Source organism: Globicephala melas, chromosome 17, assembly GCF_963455315.2.
Source record: "Globicephala melas chromosome 17, mGloMel1.2, whole genome shotgun sequence".
Taxonomy (NCBI): Eukaryota; Metazoa; Chordata; class Mammalia; order Artiodactyla; family Delphinidae; genus Globicephala; species Globicephala melas.
The window spans coordinates 75667782-75689754 of NC_083330.1; the positions used below are offsets into that span (position 1 = coordinate 75667782).

A 21973-nucleotide genomic window follows, 5' to 3' on the forward strand; every position below is an offset into this window, starting at 1 on the left:
TGGGGGGTGACCCCGCTGAAAGCACTTAACATCTCCAGGATGAGTTAACTCGTATGACAGACGGAAACAGCCTTAGGAGGTCGTTATGAAGAGCCGATGAGATAACGTGCAGCACATTTATTTCAGGGAGAACCTGGCGTTGCTAGGCAACACTGCTTTATTAAGGTTTATGTGTTTAAGCATTAAGGGAAAACCCTATTAATCATCAGCTTAGCCTGTAACCACCATCTCAATTGGAAAACTGTACATTTTGGACCTTTAAGAAAAGTCACGCTTCAAGATGATTTGTTTTTCTTGCAGTATGACTGTTCCTCGGATGAGTAGATAAGTTATATACTCGTTCAACTAATGTTGGTTGTTTATTCATTGCAAACCGCAGTCCAGACTCCAAGACCAAAGATGACTCAATCATGAGCCCATTTTCAATACTCCGTGTTAAATTCAGAAGAGAAATCGAAACAGGGTTTGTGAAGTTCTCACAAAAGAGATGAACCACAATCCAAACCTCTCACTAAACTCTGGTAACACTGTCTCTTTCCCTCCTCCCTCCAGGTGGACGGTGGCGACGTGTCCTGAGAGCTGCGGCATCCCTCTGTCCCGCCCTCGCTTCTGTAAACAGTCCCCAAGAAATCCTCTTCAGAGCCCCAGATGGTGCCTTCTGTTTCTTTAGAATAATATGACATGGCTGATTCTGGGAAGTACAAGGTGCCTGGGACTGCCAGATCTGATTTGTGTGCCTGGGGAAGGTGGGAAGTCAAGAAATAAGGCAAATGTGGGAAAAGGGTAATGAACTACGAATGAACATGATCAGTGCCGCGTCCCTCACCAGCGCATTGTGACAGCGAGAGGATGAGGCAGAAGACGTCAAACTGGCCGTCAGGTGATGACAAGTCCAGTCTTAGGACTGAAACCGAGCTCCCCTAAAATCCAGTTCCCCTGTGAGCTGATGGCCAACCTCTCTATCCCAAACTTTATTCCCGTTCTTGCCCTGCCCCTGTTTCTCTCAGGACTGAAGAGTATCAAAGAAAAGGCGGGACTGAACCTGAAAAGGACCCTGTACCTTCCCCGGCACAACCCCCTCCAGGTCGTGTCCTCGCTTCTTTGGCCTTCACCGAGTTCCAAAGAGCAGACTCAAGCAGTTACCAATTAGGGAAGAGAGAGAAAGCAGACACAAAGGACCAGCGGTTAAGCGAGAAAAGTTATGGTTACCCGTACAACAGCTGAGCCATAAAACAGCCTCAGGACTCCTAGTTCCTCCTCAAGGGATATACGTAACCATCTGACACGTACCTTTGAGCTGGTCTGCAGAAATGAAGACGCCCACCCACCAGAGGATGCTGACCACAAGCATGTAGACCCCAGACCGGTTGGAACCAGAAGGCTGATGACTGAGATTCCCAAACATCACCCTGTCACCTCACCACCAGCCAATGAGAGAAGTGTCCGCGAGCTGATCGCACACCCTACGACCCTCACCTTCCCGTTGCTTTTAAACCCTTGTCTGAAAGCCATCAGGGGTGCAGGTCTCACCAGCCGCCCATCCTCTGCTTGGCCCGGCAACGAACACTGCTTTCCTTCACCACAACCCGGTGTCTGTAGAGAGGCTTTGCCGCAAACCAGGCAAGTGCACCCGAGCTCCGTTCCTAACAGAACAATGGCAACCTGGTCCTGTGACTTTGCATAAATGCCATAACCTCTCTGGCACCTTAAGACCCTCATCGATTAGGAAAAAAAAGAACATTCTACCAAATTCCCATGTATCTTCCGTAGACTCATTTACAAGGTAAGAAGCCATGTAACATCAAGTATTATATAATTATATTTTATCAGCCGAATCAGAAGACAGAAAATAAACTAAGCACACAAAAATGTCAGAAATATCCATGTTGTTTTGCACCCCAGTTTCTCTTCACAGTGGTTAATGTAGTCTTCCTCCTATTGCTTTCTGTCTCATCGTGGCTTCCCCCTTCTTCCCAAGGCTCTATTTCATGCGCAGCACAAAACCCTAACCACTGAAAGCTAAATCACACCAACGGTGGCAGCTGAATTTTTCCATGCGGTCTGTTCACACCCCTGCTTCTGGCACCAGCTGTTCCCCTCGTGGGGATGTTGTCTGATCCAGGTTCTAAGCTTCCAAACACTTCCCCACCAATTAAGACTCAGCCCAATCATTCCATCTCCATAAACCCACCTCCGCCTGCCCTCCTCTCTGCCTTCCGGAAGGTATTCGAATACATCTTCATTAACCTTAACACACTGCCCTCCCATTTTGTCTGTCTGACCCTCTGACTCCTGTGTGTCTTAAAAGAAGAAGAAAACTATCCATTCATTCCTTTAACCATTAATCCAACAAATATTTGTAAAGTACCAAAAATGAGTCAGACCCTATGTTGGGTACAATCTCTACACGCTTTCGCATCCACAATGCCCAGTGTAGGGCCTGGAATAGCCCTTTAATAGCAAATTCCTGAATGCCCGAATGAATGAACCTCTCATCACTCACATTTTGTCAGGTACTAAATTTTGCTTTTGACCAAAATCAATTTTTTACCCAGGAGGGAACATGATGAAAGACCTCTCCCAGCCCAGCCCAGAATCTGAGTCACACTGATTGATCTCTGCTGCAGGGTAGCCAGGCCTGGCCCTGGTATGTTTATGGTCCTTTGTGATGCTAACATTTACCCCAAGCAACTACACATCACAGCTTAATGGACTGAAACTTTGAGAAAGTGGCTTCAAGAAAAGGGCAAAAGACCTTAAAGCTCGGTCAGCAAAAGCAAGGCGGCTCCTGATCGAGAAAAAAGGGGTGTGTGAGCTGTAATCTGTAATACTGACTGGAGTATCTGTTTTGGCTGCAAAACATTCTGGGCCAGTTCAACACTGTTCAGGGAAGAGATGTGTGAAGTCATGGAAGGAGAATGACATTTACTGAACATTTATGTGCTGTGAGATCACTTATCCACAGGAGCCCTTTGGGGGTTAACTATGCTTTACTCCTTTATACAGAAAAGGAAGAGAGTCTGTCAAAGAATAAGCCACTTGCCCTTAAGTCATCTGTCTCGCAAGTAGCTAAGCTGGGATCCTAACCCAGCTCTGTATGAAGGCAAAGTCTGTTCATTTGGCTAGAAATAAGTCCACCCGAGAGAAGGAAAGGCATCTTTAAGAGTCTTCCTGCAGTTGTAAGCAATTAGGAAGGGCTGAGCAGGTGCCCAGGAAAACCCTTATACACTATAGCACCCACCCTGAAATCCCCAGGGGTTTTCAGTCAGCACCAGCAACGAGGGACAGCGCCTGGGCAAGGCACACTGCTGAACGCTCCCTCCCTCCCTCCCTCTCTCTCTCTCTCTCTCTCTCTCTCTCTCTCTCTGTGTCCCCTTCCTCCCTCCTGGTCCCCCCCGTGGGACCCCCATTCTACAACTAAAGACATGAATTCCAATTTACCTTCCCAGCTTACTAGGGAAACCTTCATTCTAAACTACATTCTAACTTACAAATATATATTATACAATATTAACACTGAAAGGGTCATCTGTTTACACATCTCACATTTGAAATAGGAGGATGTGTTTGGCCAAAGGGACAGCACGACTTACCGTGGGTCCCATGGAGTTGAAACTGGCTGGTCCACTGGACCCCAGGGCAAGGCCCCTGCACTCCTCACACCCCGGGGTCTCAGCCTTCCCCTCTACTCCTCACTGCTGCCTCTCCCACTTCCACTTGGGCTCTCCAGCAACTTGCCTACAGGTTCCCCACCTTCGTGCTGCAACCGTGAAGCAGACTCCACAGGGCGATCTAATGATAAGAGTCACTAACATCTACAGAGCATGTACCTGTGACAAGCAGAGGTAGACAACTATTTTTATTTGCATTATATCATTTTCCCCCAAACTGCCTGGGAGAAAGATTTCATCAACCTCAGAAATATCACAGAGAAAAGGACCTTTTAAGCCATCTTCCCCATCTCCCATTTCTGGTGCCCTTTCCGGTACCCTTGCCTTCCTTCCAGGTCCTGAAGGTCCTCCTCTAGGGGGGAAATTGAGAGCACAGGAGCGCTGCCAGTCAGACACTGGGCTCACAGCATCACAGCGGAACCTCGGAGACACGCCTTCAGTTGGCTGTTAATTCATAGGGCCTCCAGAATCTGGTCCTGCTTCCTGCTCCTGTCCATACACTCCCACTGTTCCAGGCACAAGGAACTATCTTACACGCCCTCAAATTCAGGCAAAGTTCTTTCCAATTGTTTTCTTCTTCAGAAACTGGGGAGTTGCCAAATATTTGCTCAGATCACTCAAAGAACTCTCTTGTTTTTTCCCCCTTGATCATGAACTACAAAATCACTATTAGGGGAATGCACGTTAGCCTACTATGACCTCAATCAGTGCAAGCTTAGTACAATTACAGAGGTCACCTGCCTAAATAGCAGAAAAAATCATGAAGCAAGAAAGTTGAACGTAGACACAGCAGTTATTCCCGAGGCCTCAAATTCCATGTCCTGGTTATTACTGTAAACAAGCCTTTTACATATAATAAATACAGCATACTCTGCGGTTATGCTCCTCAGATCCCAAAGACACAACTACAGAATAAAAGGAATAAAAAAAACAGTGGGTATCTGGGCCTTGAGATGAAAATGCCAGTAAGAGCAGCATGTACGGGTTCCCGGTGTGTTACATCTTCAATAACTTGACTGGGACGGATGGTGACCTGATTTGGGAAAGTGCTAGTTGACTCAGAAAGCGGGTCTAGGGATGACGGGCCATGACACCAAAGGCACATAAAAAGAACTTTTAAAACTGTTTTCATAAATATATGTAAGTGGATAAAAATATCATAATTATACAGTAATTCTTTAATTTATGTGATTTTGAATATATGTTAAACTAAAGCAAAAAATAAACATTCTAATGTCTATCGTTGACTATGTCACACACATTCTTCTTGTACATAAATTCTAAACTTTACTGCATTTTATTTAATTTTTTACTTATTAAATTTTATTTAACTATTTACAGAATCACTTAGCCAAAAAACATGGAACGCTTCACGAATTTGTGTGTCATTGCACAGGGGCCACGCTAATCTTCTCTGTATCGTCCCAGTTTTAGTATCTGTGCTGCCGAGGCGAGCCCTGTCACACGCATTCTTAGGTTTATACGTCTGAGCTGGTCAGATGATGGTTCATTGGCTGCAGGTGCATTTACAGCAACGCTCTACTCTGAACACAGTCTATCTCACGCTCCCACGGCCTTCTCCCACGTTAGGACCCTGCAGAGAACTCCTTCCTCACCTTCCCCTTCCAATGGCTACATGCACTTTAAAATCAGGAGAAACATCACCTCCTCCAAGAAGCCTTCCACAGTCAAACGAGGTTGGGTCAGGAGGCTCCTCTGAGCTCACTTGTGCCTCAGCCTCCCTCTATCCCAGCACTTGTGAGTCTGCTTCTCCCCCAGCTCCTGAGCTGTCAGAGGGCTGGGAACACGTGACACCCACCCCTGTCACCCCACAGCCCACCTCCAGGTCTGACACGCGGCAGAGGCTCAGTGGATATGCAATGGATGAAATAAGAAGTGTATTGTTAATTGATGCATTTGACTCAATGAATGACTGCTTCGCTGTGAAAATAACTCCAGGAAAACTTCCCTAGTCACTCAGGAAGGTTCTCTTAAGAACACTCCCTGAGAGGTGAAGTCATGTCTTCTGAGCTGTGGCTGCCGGTGCACTGAACAAGAGACGCCTGCTGTTTGCCAAAGCGTCTGCCTTCCCTCCCAGGGCCCAGCTAGAGGACGACCGCTCCTCCCCCGTAGTGTCAGGAGTTTGGTGGAAATGAGTGATCACCTCCAGGCGTGGCCCACAAAATCCTTCCACAAGATCCTCTACCGTCTCTTCCCTCATTTGCCACCGCATACGGAGGCTCTGGGAGACACTGAAGTCCCAGAGGAAGGGATGGCACTGGACTGGAGGGACGTGGGTCCCTGGACGGCCAGGTAGACGAGGACTCCTCACCCACCGCAGCTCCCATCACTCTGTGAATGAGGAATAAACTTTTCCTGTGCTAATCATCTGAAATTTGGGGATCGTTTGTGTCCCCAATTAAACTAATAATACAAGATAGACCTGTTGCTTTGCTGGTTGAAAGCATCTTTTGCAACTTGATTTCACTGCAAACATTTATTGAGCAACAATTATGTGGCAACTACTTCAATGTCACAGTTCAGAGTCACCGAGCCTTTAGTTAAGTGGAAAGTGATGAACATGCAAGTAAACTGAGGTGACCAGAGATGCTGACAATTAACTTCTGTTTGGCCCCTAAGTGCAACCCATGGCATTCACAGTTCGCTAGATAAACCTACCTTAGTTCCTAGAGGTCCAGGTGATCCAGGTGGTCCACGAAGTCCCTGGGAGAATGAATGGCACAAAGGTAACCATGGGACCGTGAGTGAGCACTTACCCATCTACCCTGTGCCGCGGGGGGCCACAGGTGGATGGGACTCTCATCGTGACCTGTTTTGTACAGAGGAAAGGTCCCTGCGTCCTCATGTAGTGCTAAGGGCTGAAAGCCACTGAGATTTCGGGGTTCTTCATTACTGCAGCAAAATTTACTAATACATCTCACTTCGTGTCTGTGACACTCCAACACGTTTGTAAGTCCCCATGCACACATCGCTCTCATGCGTTTCCACATACGGTTTACCTGTCTGGACCACCCTCTCTGTGCTGTTCTGCCTAAAAAGTAATTTCTTCCAACTTTCACATTTCGCATGGATGCCACTTCCTGTGCAAGGTTTCCCCAGACTTACACAGACCAGGAAGCCCTTCTCCAGGATGTGCACTCCAGGACTGCCTGAGCTACGGTTATGTTTGCCTGGCTGTCTCATGAGCATCTCAACAGCACAGGCGCTCACCCATCTCTGTGTCCCCAGCGTCCGGCCTGGAGCCTGGCACGCGGCCAGCAGTCCACAGGGGACTCTGCTGCACTGGCCTGAAGTGGACGGGAGCAAGACGCTTCCCCCACCCAAGACCCCTTTCCCAGTCCACCTGCTTTCACTGGCTATGACTCCGCTTCTGCAAAGCTTGACCAGTGAGCCTTTTCTTTTTTTCTCTTCTAATTCCAGCCTGATCGTCATGGGCACAGAAACCCTGGACCCGACACTTACTGGTTCTCCATCTTTCCCTCTTCCGGGTGGCCCTGGGAGCCCAGGGGCACCAGGATCGCCCCTGGGGCCACCTGGCCCTGGGCTTCCTGCTTCTCCCATTGCTCCCTGGAAGGAAAAGTGGACAGTGTCCAGGATCAGTGACATGCAGAGAGTAAGCTTTTCAGTGGTGAACCAACCTGAAGGGGGTTGGTGGGCTTCCTGGTGATGCCCTGCTTCAGAAAGCCCACCCCTTCTGAGGGCATAGAAAGATGGGTTGTATAATGTGCCCCCCAAAATTCATATGCTGAAGCCCTAACCCCAGTATCTCAATTTAGAAATAGAGTCTTTGCAGATGTAATTAGTTAAGATGCAGTCATACTAGGGTAGCATGGACCCTAATCCAGTATGAACTGGTGTCCTCACGAGAAGGGGACATTTGGACACAGACATGTGGAGAGGGAAGTCAACGTGAAGATGCGGGGAGAAGAGAGCCATCAGGCCCCAAGGAGAGGGGCCTTGAAGAGATCCTTCCCTCACAGCCCCCAGGAAGAGCTAACCCTGCTGACACCTTGATTGAGGACTTCCTGACACGGTGAGAATGGTGAGACGGTAAGTTTCTGTTGTTTAAGGCACCCAGTTTGCGATACGCTGTTCCAGCGGCCTTAGCAAACTATACAACGTGGAACATGGGAACAGGAAGGATGCTAGTCGTCTTCTAGTCCAACTTTCCTCTCACTGCAGGAAACCATCACGTATGCCTCTTCCAGGCAGTCCTCCCATTTCTGTTTGGACTCCTATGAGAGCAGGGAGCTCACCACCTTTTCAGGCTGTTCATCCCTTTATTGGGCAGTTCCATTACATAGTGTGCCTTTATATTCAGCCAACCCTCTCTGAAATCTTCCAGATGTTTGGCATTCAACCTTGGAGCTCTACAGACGAAATCCAATCCCTTTTCACATGACAGACTTTCAGTGATGTGAACACAGCCCGGGGCTCCAAAGTGGGGAGAGACAGACAACCAGGATCTAATGAGGGAGCTGGGCTTGGAGTTTGCTCACCCTTTCTGACCACAAAGCCAGGAGCCCCGAAGCAGCCCTGGTTGTGGAACGCTGCGGGGTAACCAAGTGAGAGGCAGGAACTCCCTTTCCCAGGCAGGGCTCTCTCGGGCCTAGGCTGCAATCTGACCGCCTCCGACATTTGATGCAGAGGTGAGGTGAGGTACGATGTCCCAAGGAGGGGCAAAGCAAGGCATGGAGAGGACCTGTCTCCAGGCCCAGGGCGGGATCAGCTTCCACAAGCCTCAGGCCAGCCACTGGACACATCCTGCTGTCCGGGATTTTTACCACTTTGCAGAGCACCGGAGGGAAGTGCCCTTCCAAATGCAGCCCTGGGTCTTGGACCTCAGCCCAGGCTCCTGCTCAGACAAGCAGAAGTGTTTGGCTCCCCCTTGAGGCTGAATGAGCCAACAGCTCACAGCTTTTCTCATCGTTGCTCAACTGGTCCTCAAAAACCTCTTCTAACCCTCTTCTAAGCTCCTCCTAAGTGGTTAGTGCCCCACTTACGTCCCCGAATAGAGCCTAATCCTTCAGACATGGTGTAATCTAGGAAAACCCGATGGGCCAGGTTGTTTTCCCTCGCTTAAGGATATTTTCCACAGGTTGGCGGATCATTTTTCTCTGCAGTAAATCATTTTCCTCTCTGAAGTACGTGTTTTAAAACTGAGCCTTCCCACCAAAGTGTAAAATTTTGTTATTTATCCTTGTTGCATTTTGCCAAAATAGAAAAGATAAAATGATCACTCCTTTCAAAGGTCTCAGGCGAAGTGGACGTGAAGGGATTTGCATCAAGTTCAGACACTGCAGTGCCGGGAGGGGCCCTCTGCGGAGGAGGCATCGGGCGCCGTGGAGACGCCGAGACACCCGTTCTTGGAGGCGAAGCCTCACGTGGTGGCTCGAGACAGCCAACCGCCGTCAGCCCCCATCACCGGCTCTCTGCCGCGCCCTCTGACACATCAGTGCTTCAGTTCCTCCTTGCCACCTGTGCTCAGTGTCTCCATTTTACACACGAGAACATGCAGGTGTCAGAGGGTGCCTGCAGTCCGGGCTTCTCAGCTCTGGCGCTGCTGACATTCGGGACGGGCGCTCTGTGTTGAGAAGGGGGTGCCGTCCTGCGACAGTTTAGCAGAATCCCTGGTCTCCACCCACTAGATGCCAGTAGATGTCAGGAGTACCCCTCCGAGACGCTTCCTAGAACGCGAGCTCGGGAAACGTGGCGTGGGATTGCGGAAGTCCACGGGACCTCCCTCTCTGCCCCCGGGGTGTTGGCGTTTTGGGGGGACACCGTGTCTCTCTTCTTCCTAATAAACAAAGCTCTTTCTTACAACTCAGGAAGGTTTAACTGTGCACACAAAGGTGTGGGAGGGCGAAGTTGGTGCGCTGAACTGAGAGAAAATGGACTTAGAGTCAGACCGACCAGCTCTGTGGTTCACTAGCTACAGGACGTAGGAGAGCTGAATTAATCTCTCAGAGCCTCGGTCCCCACCTCTGTCAAATGGGGATCCACCTACCCTACGGGTCCGCTGTGAGGGTTAAACAAGACGACTGCAGGGCCCCTCCCACCCTTCTGTTCAGAAGCCCTTCGGACCCTGGGTCCTAAACCAGGTCTGGGCAGAGCGGGCTCCTCCTTCCCTGCTTGAGAAGCTGAGAACAGCTGCTGTGTGCAGAGAGATCACACTGCACCTTACCTTCTCGCCGCGCTCCCCATCTTTCCCAGGGGGGCCTCTGGTGCCCGGGGGGCCCTGAAGAAAGAGGGGTTATTGACAAGGTGAAGTTCAAGAGTGCTGCCGCCCCCAGAGAAGGGCGATCAGCCCCTTTCAGTTAATGATTACAGCTCTGTCCCCACTCATCCCCCCCACCCCGGCTTAAATTCCTCGCCGCCACCTCCCCCAGCCTGCCTCAGCTGCTCCTCCCCTGGTCTGTCACTCAACCTGGAACACGAGACCTCTAACCACGCAGGCATGTGTTTCCTGGTGCCCTGCCCACCCTGGGCTGCAGCTCTCAGAGGGGACCTCGGGGAGGATGAGGGTGACCTAAGAACACGGCCTTGGCATCATTGACCTGCTCCACCTGTGTCTTCAGAGTCCCCCAGAGGTTGAGTTTTTGAGACAAGGCTCAGGTGCAGGTGTTCCACGGAAGCACCAGCAGGGACATGAGAAAAAGGAGGACAAGCAGGGAGTGACACGTTCGTGTAACTGGAGCTCGGTCCTGCTGGGGGCTCTGGGGGCCAACGCAGGACACACACTCAGAGTGGCTCCACCAGGAGTGGAGAAGCTGGGCCGTTTATACACCCATCAGCCAGGGATGGCTCTGCTGGTGGGTGGTGCTCCTGGCCACGTGTCACGTGGCTGCACAGTGAGGTCTCTAAAAGCCATAGGAAACCCTCAGACAGAGGAATGCAACGTTGGCTCCTGGAAGTCTGTGGCTGGCACTGCAGTGGGGAGGGTGACATGGTACAGGCAAGGGTTCAGCAGTATCCACGGCAACCACTAACCACATGACTCAGTCTCCCTGTACCTCAGTCTCCTCCTGCATAAAATGGGGGCGATACTAATATCCACCTCCCAGGGTCCCGAGGAGTCAATGAACGAACTCGTGTAAAGCCCTTACAACAGTGCCTGGCACACATATATGCCCACATTTGTCCTCTGAACGGCTATGATTATTAACAGAAAGGCTGGTGACTGAACAGGACTGGTCTCAATCTATTTCAGGAGCACAATTCTCGGTTACCCTTGACTAGATGCCATTGGGTGTTTCATTGCACACGTTACAGCTGAAATCAACGTTCAGGTGGACCTTAAAGCTGGGGTCCTTAAAGCAGACCCCTGGGGCCCCCACGGGGGAAGCTGTCTCCCTAAGTCAAGTGCAGCAGGAGGTTAAGGGTGAACCTTTCATCTTGAAGATGAAAAAGCGGAGGTCTCCAGGAGCCCCTCACGGAGGCCCGACAGCCGGTTAGTGGCAGAGCTGTGGCCAGAACCTGGGCAGCCCAAAAGTCAGGGCCTCTGCCACTTCTGTAGGTTCATTTTGTTTCTTCCAAGGCAAACTCTGATGCTGATTCCAACATCAGTGATGCTCACAGCTTTCTGCAGTTACCATAGCTTCATTTACCACCCAGAGACCTCACGAGTTACCGAGAACCTCAGGTTGGTAACTTTCTAGGTGACTTCGTCGGGACATCAAGTTCTTCCATCTGTGAAATGGGAGTAAGGATGCCTACACCCCTGAGTTTTGTGGAGGATAAATGAGTTAACTCAGGAGATGGGCACTGTGGAGCCACAACCAGTGTTGGTGTCCCTGCCCTCTCCCCTTACCCCGATTACTCACCGCACTTCCTGGGGGGCCACTGGAACCAGGGGGACCTACAGGTCCAGGAGCGCCCTATTAAGAGACAAAAGAAGGTTAGAAAGGCCCAAGGTATTGATTATAAGCAGCTCCCCCAGTTTCCCTCCAAACCTGCCTTCTATTCAATTCTCCCTGATTTGCTGGAAACGTTTCTAACCTGAAACTCCCTCCACAGATAAGACGAACCGCCCGTCCGGGTGCACCCCAACTCGCCAAGCCTGAAATGAGTGGGATTCCAGCACAGAGGTGGGAGACAGGAGAACAGAAGCAGCCTAGGACCTTCCTTAAGACCACAGCACATAGGCGGCAGAGGTGGAATGTGTGCTGGGCAGGGCGGGCAGAAAGGAAGGCCAGATCCAAACATGCACGTGTCTCGGGTGGGGTCTGGCCTCTATCCTCAGAGCCTGGGGGAAAGAAAACCCCCAAAATGGGACAAACTCTGCAGACCTGCGTTGCAGAGAAATATGCTCCGGGATAACGCAGGTCGACCGTAAGGGCATGCGCAAGCCTCGGAGACCAGAGAGAGGACACGAGAGGCAGCCGTGGCCTGCACAGGAAGAGGCATCCCTGGAAACGGTGCCGGGAGGAACGACCCGGGCTTGGTGACCAACCGCTGGTGAAGGGCCGAGGGGGAGCTCACGGTGGGGATGGTGGCAGAAGCCTGAGCGGGCCTCAGCAGCACTGCTCTCGCCCTGGCTCCCTCTGAAGATGCCGGGGCTGCTCCGGCACTGACGGGGGAAAGCTTGCGTGTGCGTGCGCGTGCGTATGCGTGCGCGTGCGTGTGCGTGTGCGTACCTGTGTTGGATCTGACTGGCGAATCAGGGCATGCTTCCTGGAGGAGGTGGATTTGAACACTGGTGGCTGGACGAGTGTATGACGGGAGAGGTGGATGAGGACATTCCAGATGGGTCATCGCCAGGGAGACGGGGACGCAGGGGACTCCCAGTACTGGGGCCTCCCCGCACTTCTCCTGCCGCCCGCGCCCCTGCGCTCGGCTTCCCTCTCCCGCAGGCTGCGCTCGGGCGGGTCTCTCTCTGGGAGCACGGAGGAGCTGACCGCGAGCCCCTTCTCTGCGACGTCCACGCCGCCCAGCTCCCGGGGCTGACCCGTTCCCACTAAGTCACATGCACGGTGGGCTGGGCCGTGCGAGCAGACTGCAGCCGGGTACGTGGGGCCTGCAGTCCTGCCTGCCTGGCACTGCTGCTGCTCTAATGCCACCGCCCCTCCCGGAAGTCCCCGCGGGAGTCTGTCAGCTCCCTGGAGAAGCCTGGGCTCGGGGCTCCGCTCCGGTAGACGCAACGCTAGTCAGAGCTCAGGGGCACGAGTGCCGACCCACGGAGATAGTGGGCCAGGAGCAGCGAGCGCGTGAGGGTACCCGTGTGCTTGTCTTCCTGGAGTTGCCAGAACTGCATTTATATGTGTGCACGTCCTTATACGGGTGTACATATGTGTGTGCGCATCACGGTGCGTGTGCATCTCGGTTTCCAAACGTGTGGATGTGCACGTGGGCGTGCTTCTCAGAGGGACAAACCCGTCTGCGTGTGTCCACGTGTGCGCCACCCATGTGTGTGCGGGAGACTCCTTTCGGGGCTGGCATGTGGACGAAGCCCTGAGATGCTGGGAACGTGGCAGACGCCGGCAGGTCTCTGGTCCTGGCTGCTCAGGAGGCTCCGGCCCCGGCCAGCCCTCTAGCGTGGACGGCGCTTTCCCGGCCCCCTCCCCACACTCTGCCCAGAGCTGGGAGCCCGGGCAGGGGCAGGTGCTTGGCCCAGAACCCCTCCTGTGGGACCCGGGAGGACTCACGGGGTTCCCAGCTGCTCCGGGCGGCCCCTGCGCGCCTTCCTGTCCCTTGGCACCCTGCACGGGAAACAAAACGGGGAGGTGAGAAGCCACAGGCAACGCCGTCCTCGGCCCCATGCGGGGACGTCAGGGCACCTTCGTCATCAGAATTAGGTGATCCGAACTGAATGACAGAGATCACAGTTCCTGGCCTCCGGTATCGTACTCCGTCTTCCCCACCCCCGGGACAGCAGCACCCACCCTTTATCTTGACGTGAACAATATTCAGAGGGACAGCCCAGCCCAGGGCACACAGCCAGCCGGCGGCCCGCGCCGTCTGAGCCCAGACGGGCCGCTCCCACGGAACTCTCAGAGAACACCAACAACTGCCCAACAAAGAGCCGGTTACGAAGCCAAAACTGAGGGAAATGCGATCCAGACGCGAACACACACTAGGCGTCACGTAAACTGCAGCTGCCAGTCGGGGCTGGGAGGGAGGAGGGCACCTCCCGCCGCTGAAAAGCCTCGGGGAGCCCTGGTCCCCAGCACGGCTGCACAGAGTCGGGGAGGGAGTGCATGGCGGGAGCCCAGCTCACCGACACCGACACCTCAGCGACAGAGCAGCGACATCCTGGGCCCCAGAGGCGGGGTCCGCCCCCGGGGGCTGCATTTTGGGGCGCTTTGTGAGGTCCTCTCTGCCCCAGGGCACTGGACTCACAGTCCCAGCAGTGCCTGTTGCAGTGCCCCCTGGTGGACACTCCAGGAATGCCAGGTGAGAGGGGCCAGCGAGGGATGGAGGCGCTGGCGGGGCTTTCGGGTCTAGGAGCCAATAGGTGGACAGAGAGTTTTCTTACCGGTGGTCCAATGGGTCCCCGAGGCCCCAGTTCTCCAGGATGACCCTGTGATCCCTGAAATGAAACAACCTATCAATGGACTAGGTCACACCCCTGCTCCGGGCAGATGGGGGAGGTATGGACACGTGCAATGGGCATAATTTGAGGTCCACGGAGGGGGCGTCCTTGGACCCCTAAGGGAGGAGGAAGGGGCCACATTCAGTTCAGGGAGCTCCTGTGCGCAGTTCAGAGCTGCAGCCGCTCAGCCCTCAGACGTCCCGTCTAACCAGCCGCCCAGAGTGAGGGGCGAGGGGCAGGGGCACAGGGCGCAGAGCCCAGGGCACTCACCGCTTCCCCAGGTGCGCCGGGATTGCCCTTCTCTCCTTTGGGCCCTTGTTCTCCCTGTCGGTGGGGAAGCAGAGTACAGCAGACATGCTCAGCCCACCCTCAGGTCAGGCCGCGCGGACCTGCCTGTCCTGCACACACCCCTTCGTTGGAGGAGAAGCCAGCACCGCCAGCAACTGCCCTTTGCAGGTTCCACGCCGCTTTCTACTCACGCGTGGGCAGATTTTGGAGACCTTGCCCCCGAGGCTCCTGCCTGCCCTCCCCCAAGCTCATCACTGATCCCCGAGTTAGTGTCTGCACGGCCCTGGGCTGGGGGCGTCACTCCCTCTGCACCAGCTGTTGAGTGGAATCTGCACAGTACACCTCGGAGAGCCTGGATTAAATGAGGTTGCTCTTGCAAGCTCATTCCTTCTAGAATCTCCATTTCCCACCAGCTCAGAAGAACGCACTCTGGCTCCGGTCACCAGACAACAATACCCTTATTTCTAGCATGGTTTCCTCCTAGAAAAGTTCCCGTGGGGGGCTGGGGGATTTGCAAAATTCTTTTGTCTGGTCCACAAGTCCCTGGAGATACAATCTGCAAAGATGAAAGGGCTTACGGGACGCACTCGGGTGACGCACAGGGAAGGAGCCTGCACACGCTTTCTGCCAGCTGGGGGAAGGAACAGTGGGTGGCAGGAAGCGGGCTCAGGAACCAGGAGTGGTCAGGCCAGGACAGAGGAGAGACGCTGGGGACTCACAGGCAAGATGCTCAAGGCATTTCTACCCAGGGCCTGAGAGCCAGGAGGCAGAGTCTTCCCTGCAGGGGTGCACACTAGGTGCCCATCAGTAGCTGCTGAACGCTGAATGCGGGAGCGTCGTTCTCCCCCAAATGCCCCCTTGGTGATGTCAGCCCAGCCAAATCCCCTCTCTGGGCTCAGCAGACTGCAGGGCACTGGCTGGGTGTCTGGGAATCCTTTGCAGGCTGAGGGGGTGGAGTCAGGCTGCCTTCCTGAGGTGGCTGCTTCTAAACCAGTTACAAAGCCTCACTTAAGTTCTTAAAGGCAATGTCTCCAAGCCTGAGGCTGCCTGGCCCTCCCTCGTCCAGCTAAGGAGTGGGCTCCCTTCTCCTCTCTGACATCTCCAGACCTGCTCACCATCTCACAGCCCCTGCTCTGCTCTCCGCAAACGGCTATCACCCTGCTACCTCGAGGCCTCCCCGCTGGGGTCCCTGACATCCCCAGAAGGTTTCTCAACCCTGGAGCGGCAGGAAGAGGGGCTCTCCTTCCAGCCCTCCTCCCCCTTTTTATTCCCCTTCTTAATCATGCTGCAAACTTTGCCGCCCCTCCAAATTTCGCAGCCCTCCCCGTGTGCAGGGGCTGGAAGGCACACAGCTGGGAGCAAGGAGAAATCAAACAGAACATCTTTCAAAACCATCAATACAACACGGTTACCATGGCAATGAGGCAGCCCCAGAGGGATTCATGCAACAATCCACAATGAATTTTTTTTTTTTTTTTCATGGACACAGGCTCCTTGCTTTGCATCTGAAAGTGACTTCCTGGTTTCTGCACAGCTCCGACCCTGCAGGAAGGTGGTACCACTGCGATTCAAAGAGGAGGCTGGGCAAACCTCTGGCTCTCTCTCAGTCCCTTCCCATGGGAGCACCTTGGAAATCATCTTTTATGGAGCAATTCCTTTAAGCAGAGGCTGGATGTGCAGGTCTGCCTCAAGATCTGGGGACTCAGGGTGGGCGTGAGGGAGGGAGACCCAGAGGCATCGGGTAGGTGCGTGTGGTCCTGGAAGAGGAAGACGGTGGGGCTCGGCCAGGGCCTCGTGGCTGACAACCAAGTCTCAATTGCTAAGTTCAGGAAGGCCCTTTGCAAGGAGCTTCACTCCTCCGAGCCATGGGCCATCCCTGGGCACAGGGACGGTCACAGCGATGCCTGCATTGCACCTGCCGCGTTCGAGGCTCTGCCGCCTTGTCCCTTTGAGCCCTTCCTCTGAGAAAGGAGAGGACCCAGCCTGCTCCCCCCGCATCTCCCAGCACTTCTGCAGCCGCACTGCCCCGTGACGGCCCTCCCGCCCTCGCTTCTTCCTACGAAGCAGCTCAAAATCATCCTCCCACTTCCGCAGTGATTCCGGCACCGACTCAGCCTCTCTCTCTCTCTCCTCTGTTCTTTTCCATCAGATACAGGGTCCTTTTGAGCTTCTTAAGTCACAGCTACTTAAGCGTGGAAACAGGTGGATCCTCCACACAAGCCCCTCCGCCGCCGCGCGTGGTGCGGCCTGTCAAGTCCTAACAGCGGGAGAACCACGTCCCTGAGAGCAAAGGAGCCACAGGAGGCTGTTTGCTGACCTCAGGGCAGGCAGAGCCCCTGAACGCGCTTATTTCCACGGGGGCTGCTCGTGGAAAGAGGAGGGAAAGGTTCCTGGAGGCTGCAGCCATGGCGAGCATCGTTTTCGGTCAAGCGTCTTCATCTTCACAAGAAGCCACAAGCTGTCCCTCCGCCAGCCACCCTCCACGCAGGCTGGGTCCCCTCCGGCCTCCGAACTGCCCCTCTCAACCTGTCTCTTCGAGGCCCTCCAGGCCCGGGGCCCCTCACTGCAGACACCCACTGAACTGCCTGCTCTGCCCTTTGGTCTTCTGCCAGCCCACATGACTCTGTCCTGCTCGGAACCACCAGCCACTCTCTGTGTAGTGAGGAGGTAACTTTACCCAAAGAGAGGGCTGGCCTTCGCCCTTGGCTACTGGCAGGCAGCCTCCAGGCCCCTGGAACCTCCTGTCCGACCCTGGAGCTGGTTCCTCGCAGGGTCTGTCCCCACTGGCTGCCAGGACAAGGTCGGGAAGCCCAGATGCCTGGCAGCGACTGGGACGCAAGGGCTGAGAGTTAGGACACGGCCCGGGCCCAGCTCCCAGAGCCCCTGGGGACATCGCGAGCCAGGCTGGGGGACACCGTGCAGCCCCGAGGAGCCGCTGCTACTTACCGGCATCCCTGGGTGCGGCGTGAACGGGGACGTCTGAAAAGGAAGCCAGAAATGAGAAGGACGTGAATCGACGTTAACAACCTGCCTCTGACAGATTTACCGAGTAAAAGAATACAGCCCCGAGGGCTCCTTTAATGATGACGAGTTTTGACAGTTAGGATCCCGTGCTCCTTTCAAGTCCCTGAGCAGGTATTAAATCCGGGAAGCACAGTGGTTAGCTGTGGGAACGCTGGAGTCCCGCAGCCTGAGCTCAAAGCCTGTCACCTCCACCTTAAACTGTGTGACCTCGGACACCTGCCAGCTTCTCTGCTCTCATCGGTGAAATGGGATGACACAGTCTCCTCTCAGGGTATGGCGGGGCCGAAACGGAAGAATCCACGCGAGTAATCAGAGCTGTGCCTGGACCGCTGGACCCCTCCACCACCAGCGGCTGCTGGCAACGACGCAGGTGACAAGGAAGCCAGGCTGCGGGACTCAGCTCTGGGCCCAGGGAGCCCAGCTGATGCAAACTCTCTGTCCCAGCAGCTGAGGACCCCATGGACTGGCCCCCACATGGCCGTCCCTCTGCGTTGCATGAATACTTCCCAGGAGGCCTGCTTCCTCCCATCTCAAAGCTCCCGCACCCGCCGCTCCCCTGGCCTGGAACGCGCTTCCCTTCTCCTTTACCTGACTGACCAAGCCCACCCTTCAGAGCTCGTGTTTGAATGTCCTGTCTTCAGAGATCTCCCTCCCCCTGCACCACTCAAATATAAATGAGGCCCCCTTGCTATGCACCTGCTCTTTGCCGTCACAGCATTTACTATGATTTGCAGGATCCGTGTGTCTGGGCCGCCACGTGACTAGAGTGTATCTCCCTGACGAGGCTCTGCCAACGTCTGGCTCAGCAGGTGCTCAAATATAAGTGAGCGGACAAAAGGACGTCGTGGGTTCTAGTCCAAAAACGCAATGAATTCAACAAGGAGGGAGAAAAAGGGCATTTCCTACACCGTGCCCTCCATCTCTCCAAACCCCAGTCTCGTCCCCAAAAGAAAACACTGTTTTTCAGTTTAGCATATTTTAGACCCATTTGTTTCTATTTCCAATTGCAATTATGAATGTATAGGAATGCGTAACTTTGCACGAGAGTTATACAAATAAGAACAGCAAGCATTATTTATGGCTGTTGATATGTGTTAACTCATCTATTCCTCACAGTAAAAGAAGCAGTTTTATCTGTTTTTGCCCTGCTTTTATACGTAAGAAGATTGAAGGTCAGAGAAAGAAATTTCTTAATGAAGTTCACACGGCCAGTGAATGCTGGACATCACGCAGGTGGGCTGCGGAGCCCGTGTTAGCCTGCACACGCGCCGTAATTCATAAATTAGTTTTGCTACTTAACTTTTCTTGAATATTGGCATCTATTTAAAGCCATATGCGTAGTGCATGTGTGTGTGTTTAATTTTTATGAAGTAGGATTCCATGATACACATATTCCGTGGTTTAGTTAATTCTTTGCTTCTGGTCATGTAGGTTGCCTGTGATTTTTCATGATAAGCAACAGCACAATGTAAATCCTTGTACGTGATTTTTTAAATACAGACAGTGCAAATAATTCTTCGGGCTAGATGCCTAGGAATGGAGTCTCTAATCTGATGGTTAGACAGACACTTTACGATATGTTAATACCAAGTAACCTCTCAAATAAGCGTTACCACTATGCCTCCCACCAAAAGGCGGTGTTCATTCCCTGCAAACTTGCCTACGTTAAATATTACCAGTCTTAAACCACAATGTTACACGGCCAGTTCTGACTCTAAATTTGACTCTGAAATACTTGCTGTGTCTCATTTTGAGGGGCCTGTGTGTGGGGAGAAAACAGTGGTGGCATCGTGATGTAACACAGAGAAGACCACGGAGGGCCCATCTTAGTCACACTGCAGACGGGGTTTCTGGGTGTTCAGGCTCTCTCATCTCCTGCCCTCCACATGAGGCAGTCCCCTGTTGTAGCTACTAAATGACCAATCCCTACGTGCCCCGCCATGGCCAGCATCATGGCCACGTTCACCTCCCCCAAAATCATCCGATCAAAGCACAGAATATCAAGGCAGGGAGGAAACATTCACATAAAAAAAAATGCAAACTATATTCACATACTTATATAGCCTTCGTTTTTTTTTTTAATTTAGTATTTATTATGTACCAGAAACTGTGCACTGTAGCTTGTATTATTTCAGTGAATTTCCACTACAAATGCACAAGATAGCTATAGGTATAACATTTTTTCTTAACAGACGAGAAGACCAAGTCTTTTTGACATTAAATAACGTGTCTAAGACCGCAGTGCTGGTGAACGGCACAGCCGGGATTCAAACCCACTTTTATCCTGGCTCCAAAGCCCACGCTGTTACTACTCATCCCGAACTCACAACGCCCACCTTCAGACACGCGAGGGGTAGAAGCGCGAGTCGTGGCTGTATATCTGTGTTGTAGTCTTACCCTGGACAAACGGCTTCTCGTCTCTGGACCTCTGTTTCCCCATAGGCAAGAGGTGGGTATGTCCGCTCAGGGTCTAGCCAGTGTTCTAATAAACAGTAACCGTGCTTGCTGACGAAAATCAATCAGTAAGAACAAGGTGGTTCCTAGTGAAGCTTACGCATTTTTGGATTACAGGACCTGACAGACTCCCTTAAAAAGATACTTATAACTAAGTGGTATGTGTGCAGAAGGAGAAAGGGTTAGAAGCAGAGTTAACTTACAGTTCCAGGTAATCCCGGGGGGCCTGCTGGACCCGTTTCACCCTAGATGAAGAAATGGAAAATAAATTACCATTAACCCTCTGCCAGCTCTGCCTGTCCCGGGATACCTTTCCCAAGACAACAGAATCCCCCACCCCACATCTACCTGATAGATAGATAGATTCCAAATTATAAAATACTGCAGACACATCAGAACTTTATTTTGAGAAGTGTCTATGCTGGTATGTGTAGCTGTAGATCGTCTATATCACTAAATACTATTCCATGGTGCACATGGAAATAAAGTGATCCATGATCCAAATTTTTTTTAAAGTATAAAATACTTCTTTTTTATTTACACCTTTAACAGATAACCAATTGTTTAAAGCAAAAACAGTAACAATGTACTATAGGTGTTAGAACACAGGTAGAAGTAAATGTATGACAACAATGGCACAAAAGCTAAAAGGGAGAAATGAAGATATACTGCTATATGGTTCGTACATTTATACATGAAGTGGTATACTAGCACTTAGAGATTTAGTTGTGGTTAAGTTAAAGACGTCTACTAGAAACTTCAAAGCAATCACTAAAATAAAACAAAGGAGAGACAGAACTAATTAACCAACGAAGGTAATAAAATGGACACGATCCACCTCCCTGTTGATGACATTTACGTGATTTCCCACCTGCTGCAGCCATAACGTGGTGCCGCCAACCTCTCCACACTGTGCACTGGAGCCCAAGGGCTTGAGCGCCCTTAGGAACTCCCCTGGGCCCTGCCCCACCCTCTTCGAAGGGGACAGGCTCTTCTCAGGGGCCTGACGGATGACTATGACATTCTTGTAAACAGCACAGGCTTGGGAATTGAATCACCTGAGCTTGAAACCTAACTCTACCATTTTATATATGTTATTCTACTTCCGTCAGCTCATCTTCCTCTGCGCAAAATAATGACAATAGTACGTCCAGCTCACAGCATCATCTGGGGGCTGAGTGAGATCGTCAGCGAGGGCCCACTGAGGAGAAAATTGTTACTACATTTGCCCCGAGGAAAAGAGGTCACTGGCTATTCCACCAGGAGGTGCGGTCCCCAAAGCCCGTCATCCCATGTGAGCCACGATGGTGTCAGGACATGGATGTTGAGGCCCAGGTGTGTTCCGAGCAGCCCAGGGTCAGGCCTGTTGCAGGCCTGGGTCCACTCATGGTTATTAGCAGACAAATGAATGAATAAAGTTGGCTTAGAGAGAGGAAAGGCTGCTCTTAGTAACAATAATATGATAATAAAATGTAGTTACACAGTCTTCTATGATTATTTCTATGGTTATATAGGATTTAGCCGCAGGTACGACTTACTTTTCTACAGGCATTAACGCCTCTAATCTCCGTCTAAATGCCTGTAACAGAGGTGCTTCCGTGTTCCCATTCCACGGAAGCTACCACGCTCACTCACCTGCCCAAAGTCACACAGCCAGCAAATGGCTCAGGCTGGCTTTAAACTCAGAATCCAAGTCCTGAACTACTCACTGTGCAGCATTTCCCTGACTAAAGTTCCAGAAGCTTCAGAGAGAAGAACCCTTTCTCAGCGCTATTTGCATTATCCGAGTTTACCCGATTCTCTTGACACTGTCGACCTCGTGCTCCAAAACCAATCTCATCCAAACCAATTTACCCTCCATTAAAAAGTCCAAATGACCAAAGCTGAGCGTGTCCCAGTGGAACGTATGAATAGACATAAACAAGAAGAGGGTTGGAGAGCGTCTCTAACCCCGAGAGCCTCAAGGCCACCTTTCTGGAGAAGC

The 21973-nt window shown here is 52.3% G+C and overlaps 1 protein-coding gene and 1 non-coding gene across 2 annotated transcripts in view; both read right to left on the reverse strand.

Moving 5' to 3' along the window:
• The window catches only part of COL22A1 (collagen type XXII alpha 1 chain), a 268416-nt gene that overhangs the window by 73250 nt on the left and 173193 nt on the right, over positions 1 to 21973 (reverse strand). Inside the window, exons 31-39 of the mRNA XM_030875888.2 lie at positions 20193 to 20234; positions 17458 to 17490; positions 14494 to 14547; positions 14167 to 14220; positions 13337 to 13390; positions 11516 to 11569; positions 9877 to 9930; positions 7155 to 7259; positions 6351 to 6395 (exon numbers count right to left, since the gene is read on the reverse strand). Coding sequence (XP_030731748.2) covers positions 6351 to 6395; positions 7155 to 7259; positions 9877 to 9930; positions 11516 to 11569; positions 13337 to 13390; positions 14167 to 14220; positions 14494 to 14547; positions 17458 to 17490; positions 20193 to 20234 — 495 coding nt within the window. The remainder of the gene's footprint in view (positions 1 to 6350; positions 6396 to 7154; positions 7260 to 9876; positions 9931 to 11515; positions 11570 to 13336; positions 13391 to 14166; positions 14221 to 14493; positions 14548 to 17457; positions 17491 to 20192; positions 20235 to 21973) is intronic.
• Positions 5026 to 5129, reverse strand: LOC115863430 (U6 spliceosomal RNA). Its single transcript, XR_004043548.2, has one exon. It is a non-coding gene; the product is annotated as a U6 spliceosomal RNA (small nuclear RNA).